Source organism: Apteryx rowi, unplaced genomic scaffold (genome assembly GCF_003343035.1).
Source record: "Apteryx rowi isolate R43461 unplaced genomic scaffold, aptRow1 scaffold_13, whole genome shotgun sequence".
NCBI classification, from domain to species: domain Eukaryota; kingdom Metazoa; phylum Chordata; class Aves; order Apterygiformes; family Apterygidae; genus Apteryx; species Apteryx rowi.
The window spans coordinates 3,947,708-3,957,238 of record NW_020447530.1 but is presented as its reverse complement, the minus strand read 5'-3'; the positions used below and the strand labels follow the sequence as shown (position 1 = coordinate 3,957,238).

General features: G+C 47.8%; 1 protein-coding gene across 1 annotated transcript; it reads left to right on the top strand.

Moving 5' to 3' along the window:
* The first annotated feature begins 945 nt into the window (after positions 1-945).
* Positions 946-9,122, top strand: GNPNAT1 (glucosamine-phosphate N-acetyltransferase 1). The gene is made up of 6 exons (XM_026056211.1): positions 946-1,028; positions 4,274-4,461; positions 5,187-5,249; positions 5,890-6,017; positions 6,537-6,598; positions 7,547-9,122. Exons 2-6 carry the CDS (start codon positions 4,290-4,292, stop codon positions 7,692-7,694), a joined length of 573 nt encoding a protein of 190 aa, XP_025911996.1. The 5' UTR covers positions 946-1,028; positions 4,274-4,289; the 3' UTR covers positions 7,695-9,122.
* Positions 9,123-9,531: the final 409 nt, after the last annotated feature.

Genomic DNA, 9,531 nt, shown 5'->3' with positions numbered 1-9,531 from the left:
CAGGGAAATGGAGGCAGAGCAGTGAGCAAACACACAGTGGGAACTGCCTAGTGATTTGTTGCTTCCACCAAGCATCCTATGGATCTTTAGTGACCTCACGTGGCCTAGGCCCTGGCTTTACGTTTCTTCCAGAAGAAAAGTCCTGAAGCCAGTCAAAACAAATACCAAAATCTTTATGAGAAAGGCAGCTAAAATAAAAAAAATCACCAAGCTGTAAAAAGCAAGCAAGGACAGACAAGAGGAAGGTGTGGTACAGCCAACATCTCTCCACRCATCAGGAGGGGAAGCAAGGAGCTGCCGCACACCCAACCGGCAGAAAAATTTGCTGAAAGCTGTATTTTGTGGACAGACCCATCCCCTACGCTGCTTTTATTTCTCACAGCGCCAGGGATGGACCATACTTCAGGACGGGACGCTGCAGGGAGGCGGCGGGACCGTCGCGGGAGCGGGGGGACCCTGCGGGGGGGAACGGGAACGGCTCTGCGAGGCGCGATGTGGCGCAGCGGCCTTGCACCCCACGCGCCTGGCCGCGGCCTAGCCCGCTCCCTGCCCCGCCTCGCCCGCGGCTCGAGGGGCCGGTGCGGGGAAAACGGCTCTCCCGGCGCGGGGGGCGGGCAGGGGGGAGTCTCCCCGGCCACGACGGGGCCTCGCAGCGCCGGGAGGCGGCGGCCGCCCCCCGCGCGGCCCGCGGGCACCGCTCCACTCAGCCCGCCGCCGCCATCTTGAGGCCGGAGCCTCGCGGAAGGGGCTGGGCCTCGCGGAGGGGGGCGTGGCTATCCCACCCCCCCACCCAATCCGCGCGCGGGGGCGGGGCGCTTCCCGAAGGTCGCGAGGCCGGCGCGGGGGCAGCCCCCGATTTCCGGGCGGGGCGGGGCCTGCGGGCGGCTCGGCGGGCGGCGATTGGCTGCGCGCGGGCGGGCCGGGCCTGGCCCCGCCTCCGTGCCACGTCCGTGCGGCGCCTGCGGCGGAGCCGGTGCGGGCGGCCGTTAGAGCCGTTGCCTCGTGCGTGCGCGCGGCCGTTGGAGCCGGTACTGTGGGCGCCCGTCGTGCACCGGGGCGGGGGGGCGGCCGGGAGCTGTTCGCGGCGGCGCCGTGGGGCGGGCAGCGCTGGTGGTGGTCTGTGGGGGCGCCGCTGGGGGGTGGCGGCCGCGGGGAGCGCGCTGAGGGGCGGCGTGTGGGGCGCGGGGCGGCGGGGGCCCCCCCGCGACGGGCTGCGTGTGCCGGGGGAGTGGGGGGGTCCCTTCAGGAGTCTCCTTCTGCTGTGGGGACCCCTCTGAGGGTCTGTGGGGGGGACTGTGGGGAACCCCCCCCTTGAGGGTGCTCCAGTTGTGGGGACCCCCCCCGAGGAGCTGTGGGGCTGTGGGGACCCCCCCTTGAGAGTTCCTCCAGTTGTGGGGACCCCACTGAGGGGCTGTGGGAGGGGGGCTGTGGGGACCCTCCCCCCTTGAAGGTGCTCCAGTTGTTGGGACCCCCACCCGAGGGACTCTGTGGGATGTGGGGCTGTGGAGACCCCCCCCAAGAGGCTACTTCTGCTGTGGGACCCCCCCGAGGGGCTGTGTGTGGGGTTCTCGGCTGTGCCCCCCCCGACAGGCTCTTTCTGCTTTGGGGGGCTGTGGGGACCCCCCCCAGGGGCTGTGGGGGGCAGGGCTGTGAGGACCCCCCCCTTGAGAGACTGCTCTAGCTGGGGGAACCCCCTAGGGGCTGTGGGGACCCTCCTTGAGAGGCTCCCCCAGTTGTGGGGAACCCCTTGAGGAGCTGCATGGGGTACAGGCCTGGGGGATCCCCCTGCCCCGAGAGGCTGCTGCTTCTGTCTCCCCGGGGGTGTTGCTGATGGGGGGGGGACCCCCCTTGAGAGGCTGCTCTAGTAGTGGGGACCCCCCAAGGGGCTGTGTGGGGCGATGGGGACCCCCCTTTGAGAGGCTGTGAGCCCCCCCAGGGTGCATGTGGGACTCGTCACAGCCACTCAGAGCTGGGCTGGGGTCTGCGCCTGCTTCCCCTTGGAGCTGAGCTCTGGCCCAACGGGCGCTTGCTCCCCTTGAGGGTCTCTCTGACGAGCGACGGGGGCCGGCAGCTCTGCTTGGGAGCATCCGAGACGTGTCTTATTCCATCGCCGTCCACCCCGCTGCTTCCTGGAAAAGAGCACAGCAGAGGGATGGGGGGTGGCAGAGGGAGACAGAGTGTCACGTTGACACTCATACAGAAACCGGCGGAGCCCAGGATGCTCCGGGGGAGGCAGGAGGCAGGTGCCTCCTACGCTGACTCCGGTGGGGTCTGCTGGTGYGCACCAACACCAGAATCGGTCCTGAAAGCCTGCTAGGCCGGGAGGGGAAGTTGGTGATCCACTGAAACAGGCCTGAGCTCTTCCTCGCTGTGTATTGATAAAGTTTTCTAATTGGCCAATGCATTTCTATTGAGTCAGTGATATTCCTAACTCCAGAAAATGTGTGGAGCTTCTGGTTCAAACCTGATGCTGCTCTAGCTGTGCTTGTGGTAGTTTGGAAAATAAGTATTAGTTGGTCACTTTAGTTAAAAATATACTGGCTGCTTGGAAATTACGAAATTTTTTATTTGTTTCATGTGCTCTTCCACTGATGTGTGTACTTAGTATTCTGTAATCCAGAACTGAGATAGATCTGATTTTTTTTTTTTAATTCTGTATGGAACATTATTTGAATGTTGTTGTGTGAATAATCATGAACTCTAGGAAGGCTTTTTCATGGACAGGTAAATAGCAGTATTAGAATAATGGAGATCTAGAAATAGAGATGCCAGTAAGCTGCTTTAACTAGGGAGACTTTAGTTTTGCTTAGCACTGCCATAATTAAAACACTAGTCATGGTTTTGGAGTCCCCTGCATGTATCAGCATGATCTGATCACTAAAGCTCAAAACTGGGACTCAGAAAATCCGGCTTCTCAATTCTTACTCTCCATCTTTCGGAAGGTTTTTCTTTGCACTTTGTTTCCTGCCGTTTCATTTTCAGAATTCAAGTGAGATGAGAATTTCTCCTACTATTTAATAATTAGGTTTTTTACATTTACATATAAGATTGTTTAAGGGAATGTGGATTTAAAGGCCAGTGTATACCAGCAGGTGGCATAAAAAAGATACTTTTTTTTTTTTTTAAAGAAGCTTTTTCAGCTGGGTTTCCAGAGCTGCCTTCTGTTTTGAAGCTTGCATGCTGCAGTCACAGTGAAGTGCTTCATAGATAACATCCTCTGCACTTTCTAGGCAGCTTAACAGAATTATAATATATCTTATTTTGAAAAGTATTCATCGCTGTCAAATTTTTCTTGTTGATGTTTATTTTGACCTGTCAATGTGTGACTAGCACATCTTCTGTGGTTCACCTAAGTCAATTTGAAGATGTATAAAGACTCTAGTCTCAGGAGAAGTTCCTGTGATAAGCTCTGTTCATTCTAGAAACCTCACCAGATAACTCCACAGATGAGAAAGTGGGAGTAAATTTCCTGTATCTAGCTATCAGTACAATATATCCGTTTGCTTTCTTGTCTCCCTAACCCCAAAAATACACAATCTCCAGCTCTCTTTTTAATCATTAACAGGTGGTTCACCATCATTTTGGCAGCTTTACATTTTATGTGTTAATGGACAATAAGGCACTACACTTTATAGCTGAGATGGCACTTGATTTTGTAAATATACCAAGCAAACATGACTGCATGAAAAATGTTTCATGGACTACAAGCATGCATGCAGGATATTATATCATCTGTGTTTTCATCGGTGTGGTGCCTCTTGGCTGAGAAACTAAATATTTATATGTAATGGGACTGGTTTAAAAAATTGCACTATTCCTACCACCAGTTTAAAATCTGAAGAATATTTATGCAAATCACCTCTAGACTGTAAACAGTATGTTAGCAATGTTTCTTGAGAGTGCTAGATGCTTTCCTTTTTAAATGGATGTAGAGGCTAAATATCCTAGTCGATGCCTTAGCTGTCTTTTTTTTCTTTTTCCAAAAGAACGCTGGTAACTTCCTAGCGCAAACGTAAAAGTTCTGTTTGTATTGACTTTAGATAACGTGCGCTGCGTCAGCGTGTGTGCTCTTTGTTTAACCCAGTGTACAAGTCTGGTGGAGTTTAAATAGTTTCACTGGAAAGATAAAGTGAACACGTTCTGGTTTCATCCACCTTCCTTTACATCCCTAAGAAATATCATATGGCACAATATAACCAGGGAAAATATCTAAATATGCTATTAAAACAATAGCAAAACAGAATGTTCCTTATCAGTATGCGTTCTCTTCCAGAACACCTGTTGCAGCCATGATGCCTGTTGCAACTGTGATGCCTGACGACACACCGATGTTTGACCCAAATATCCTCCACGAACTTGACTGGAGTGAGAACACGGCGACGTTTTCTCCTGCCATTTCTCCCTTAGATCCAGGAGATGGCCTAGTTATGAGACCGCTTTGCACAGCCGATTTAAATCGAGGTAGAATCCTGTTTAATGATCATCACAGACTAAAGCTGGGTGCTGGACTAGATAATATATATTCCTGAGGCATCTCTCAGTAGTTAAGAATTGCTTGTTTTATCTGATTTGGGTTATTTATTTTTATCAGTAAGGAATCTGAGCATTTGGCATTAGAATGATTGCTGGTATGCTGGGTGACATTCAAAATTGCTTTTACTCTGTTAATAAACTTGAAACTAATCTTAAGACTCAAGTCTTACAGATAATCCATGGCTTCTTGTTCACCACCATTTGAGACAGGGAATATAGCTGTTCTTACTGTTCCCTTTAATAAAGTAATGTAAACCAGCATATTATTTTGAGTGTATGGAGATTTCTTCAGATCTGGAACTTGGAAAAAAGGTTGTTCTGAACATATAGCTTAATATTCRGATAATTTCAGGCTTATACTTTTCTTGCTTGAATGTATGTGTCTTTTTCTGCAGTCAAGTTGCAGTTTGCTGCTGATGCATTAGCCTGTCCTTCAGCATAGCTCAAGGCATGAGTTTGATGTTAAGATCACAGTCTACTTTTATAATATGCAGAATGTACCATTTTACATGCAAGCGATTAGATGGTGCCATGGGGCTGTTAACTCTCCAGACAGCCATCTCAGGTTGTTCGGTACTCTTGGAGCTAATTGTGTGTCTTTCTTTATACCTCACTGAGTCTTTATTTTTTTTCCCTCTCCTCTTTTATAACAGGCTTTTTTAAAGTTCTGGGTCAGCTAACTGAAACCGGAGTTGTAAGCCCAGAGCAGTTTATCAGTGAGTATATCATTACTTCTTGGCATTTCCAGAGAGATTGCTGGGACCAAAAGATACTGATGCTGACAGCAAATCTACTTGGGTGTGTGACTCCTGACCGCTTGATGCCAGAGGGATTTTTTTAACCTTTTAAGGCAGACTTTGGCACTCAGCTTTGGATTCAGCTGCTGCTGCCTCAAAGGGCTTCTTGGCTGGGGCATGCTTAAATTGTATACTGGCTTTTGAACAGGAAGGGCATAACGGGTTACTGGGTGATGGCTTGTTTTGGCTGAATGATTGCAGTGCCAATAGCGAAGCAGAGGCTTGCCTTTAATCATAGATCATTAGAGTTATGAGCTCGTGTCACTGGTTTGCTTGCGATGTAAGAAGACCTAGTGTAGGTACTGCCACCTTGGTCCTAATGCATCTGTAGAGAGGCTGGGGAAGGAAGGTCCTCCTAGCAGCTAAGGAAAAGGCATTCATTTCATTTCTCCTTTATCCTAGTTTTGTCTCTTTTGGGGTTAGTCTGGCTCTGGGGCTTTCTGGTTCTAGTGTCTTGGTCGCATCTTGGCCTGCGATGCTGAGTTCTTCAGTGATCTGCATTTCGGGATCTGTTGCAAGTGTTAGAAGTGACTGTTTTAATGTCTTTCTGCTCCCACAGAAACATTTGAACACATGAAGAGATCTGGAGATTACTATGTTACTGTTATAGAAGATACAAATCTTGGACAGATTGTTGCTACGGCAACACTGGTTATAGAACATAAGTTCACTCACTCCTGTGCAAAGGTACATTCTCTCACTGCAGCTGAAATGTAAGGAAAAAGATCCTGTCCCCAAACTATGTCCATTTGTTATTTTTATGGTGCTACTGTGTGACAAAGTATGTTCTACTGAGTCAGTGGCAAAGGCATTTTAGAAACATCTCTCTTCCTTGGATGCTCCGCTAAATAGTTAAAGGAAGCTTTGGCTTTTCTTAAGATAAAGAGCAATTTGATGTCTGCCCCAATCTCCCTCCCAGTAACTTTTGAACTAGTCAGACTTGGTTCTCATTGAGCAGATGGCTGAGGATCTCGCTAACGTAGAGTCCCAGTCAGACGTGTGAAACGGGGAAGCCAGAGAACGGCTACGGCATGACCACAACTCCTGCTCTGGGTGCTGGAAGGGGCATGACGAGTATGTCAACCACGGGAGGAATTACTGAAGTTTGCATCCAGTTAGCAGAAAATCCAAGCAAGAAACACAGAGCAATAGGGAAATTAACACAACAGAGTGCTACTAAACTAACATTTGCCTGTATTTTTGCAGAGAGGAAGGATAGAAGATGTAGTAGTAAGCGGGGAATGCAGAGGAAAGCAGCTTGGTAAACTGTAAGTATTTCACCTTCTTTGCCAGTTAACACCAGGCAGGGCAGGAGCCCTTTATCCAGTTGCCAGTGAACACAGATGAGCTGCTGATCAGTGCCAGCAAACACGCTAACCAAAATGACCCTGGGTCATGTCTGCGCATCGACCCTCTGCGGTGGGAGGAAAGTCCGAAGCTGCAGTCAGTGTGGCAGGGGAACACGATGTCCGTTAGTGGCTGTTGTTCCGAACTAGCCCATCCCTTTTGGGTGCTGGAGGTAGCGCGTAGTTACTGCCCTCAGCGCACCATCTGCCTGTCCTCTCTGGAGGACGTAGTGCTCAGTTAAAGGCAGCAGTCACCAGGGCATCGCTCGCCAGAACTCCGAGAGCAGGACTTTAGCTCTCCAGGTTTAGCCTGGCAGATCCTCCCCTGCTGAGACACCTTAAAGAATTTAGCCAAAAGGTATCACTAGTCGTCAGAGCGCAAGCTGAGGTCCTGATCAGCAGTAACAAAAAGAGCCTCCAGGGCACCGGTTCATCCTTTCCCCTTGGGATGGGAGCTATCCTGCGTACCAAGGGAAACTGTAGCGTGCTCTAAAACTTCCGTATTACAGGACTAAGGCTGGGGAAGGGCTGCCCTGTGGTGAGCAGGCATTTGCAATGGCCTCGTAACCTGCTGTGAAATAGGTGAATCTACCAAATGTGTTTGTGTTTTTGATGGGAAAGTTAGCTGATACCTGAAGTGGAATGTTGTTTTCTACAGAGATTGAGGAAAAAGGCAGGACCACTAAAAGCATTTGAAGAGGTCTTTCCCATGGAAAATTTGGATTCTATTTATTTCTTGTAGGAATCTAAATGTCCTTAAGTTTATTTTCAAAAGTGGCTTCCACTGATAACTTCAACTAAATAAACATTAATGGATTCAGTGTTTAGATCTATTATTTCCTTTAACCACTGTTTTTTTGTCTTTTCCAGATTAACATCTACCCTTACGTTGCTCAGTAAGAGACTGAACTGTTACAAAATTACTCTCGAGTGTCTGCCAAAAAATGTGGCTTTCTATAAGAAGTTTGGCTATTCGGTATCTGAAGAAAATTATATGTTTCAACGGTTCTTTAATTAAGAACTTAGTCTTTTTTTTTTTTTTTTTTTTGTAAGGACTGTTGGTGGAGGAGCTTGTGCAACAAACATTCTCTTTGTGGAAAATTTATATAGTTCATTGCTGCAAATATAACAATCCCTATAAATACTCAACATCAAATGTGTAAAACCTGCAAAAAACCTTACTGACATTTTAGAAGGGTTCTCTGGGGTAGGAAATGAGCTCTTAGAACTAATTTTTACTACTGTTCAGTCAAAGTGAAGCTTTTTTGTTCTAGCTGGGTTACAAAGGATCTTGTTAAGGGGATGGTTTTTAACCAAAGGTATATATTTTTATCTCAAATTTTTTCTTGCATTGTATTTTTCTAAAGTTTTGCGCTTCTTTTCTTGGTAGCCAAAGTACAGATCATGGGATCGTGCTCCCGTCTGTACTTCACTGACGGAAGGTGTAACTTGTGTAGGGATGCTTCTCTTGCACAGAATCAGTGATACAGAATGGGAATTTGTTCTGTTCTTTCCATGAAACCTCACTTAAGTGCTGTTGATGATGATGTTAACGTACCTAAAGTTTTTTTTATAGGCACTATTTTCCAAAATTGAACTTATGGCTAGCGCTGGTAGGGGAGACCCTTACAGGCTGTGCTAAAGCTGACGCTTTGGAGTGTAAATGGATACATACCTAATACTGCTGGGGCCCTGCACTTTAGCTGATAACTTACTATGTTTTTCAGGGTAGTTACTTGTTTTCTGACAAAACAAACCCATGGTTTGTGACAGGGCAAAGGTAACTGAGAAACTGGAATGTCTGACAGACAGACTATATCCCCTCTTTAGGGGGGCTCTCGCTAATATTCAACAGGAGTGTGATTTGGGATTGGCAGTCAATGCCTGTATCTGTGAAAAGGCAGTAATGCATTCAGCTTCACTGAACACATCCGACCAACTTGCCGTACTTGAACTCCTTAGGGCCGGGCGCGTGGTGGTTTTGCTGGTAACCACTTATGCATATTGCATTGCTAACTGGCAGAGAAATCCCAGCTCCTGGTCCCAAGGGATTGTTGCTGCTTTGGAGCATCCCTCTTGCTATAATGTTGGATAAATGATTTTAGCACTTTTGCCACTGATGGCAAGCAAATAATGTACAAAGCCCTTGTTTCAACAGTAGTGTTTTGTGTGAAGAGAGTGACAAATCCTACATCTATGAATAGGGCATTATAAATACATGAAGGTTTGTACAGAACAGCCAGTCTTGTTTGTGAACAGTTAGGCCTTACAAAATGTTCTTTCCATTGTGGTGTGGAGAGCTACTTTAAGCTGTGGTGGGGGTTCTATTTAATGTTCCTGACGGTACTCCACTCAATATAGTGTTTCCTTGGTGATGTCTATGTTTTATTTATTGATTATTTTTTAAAAAATCTTTGTTTAAGCTGAATAAATGAAGACTGCCAGATGTATCATCTGCTCTCTTTTTTGTATTACTGTGTTTTGCCTGGAGGCAGGTATCCAGAGTGAGCCTGTACCTATTGTATCTTTCCAGAGCCGCGCTGTCAGCTACAACTACCTTTGTTTGGCTTTCCCTAGACTGAAAAGAACATTTTTCTGAGATTCCATATTGATTTTAAGCATGTGCCAGATGCACATTTGCATCCGCAGACTTGCTTCACAGAAGTCATATTTGTGAGAAGGAAGGTCTCAGCGCGCTCTGGTTCCCACACTTGGTGTTAGAGCCCATGTGCTCGTAGATACAAAACCCAGCTGGAATACCTGGCCTGCAGCCAGCGATGCACATCTAAACAGCTTGATGGCTGTGCAAAAAATGCCTGAGGAGCCTAGTTCTTCCCTGTGGGCACACTGGGCAA

Bases quoted from the DNA above. Each gene is read 5' to 3' on its own strand.
- GNPNAT1 (XM_026056211.1), top strand. From the start codon at position 4,290: ATGATGCCTGTTGCAACTGTGATGCCTGACGACACACCGATGTTTGAC. The intron at 4,462-5,186 runs GTAGAATCCTGT...CTTTTATAACAG, and splicing joins CACAGCCGATTTAAATCGAG to GCTTTTTTAAAGTTCTGGGT. The intron at 5,250-5,889 runs GTGAGTATATCA...CTGCTCCCACAG, and splicing joins AAGCCCAGAGCAGTTTATCA to AAACATTTGAACACATGAAG.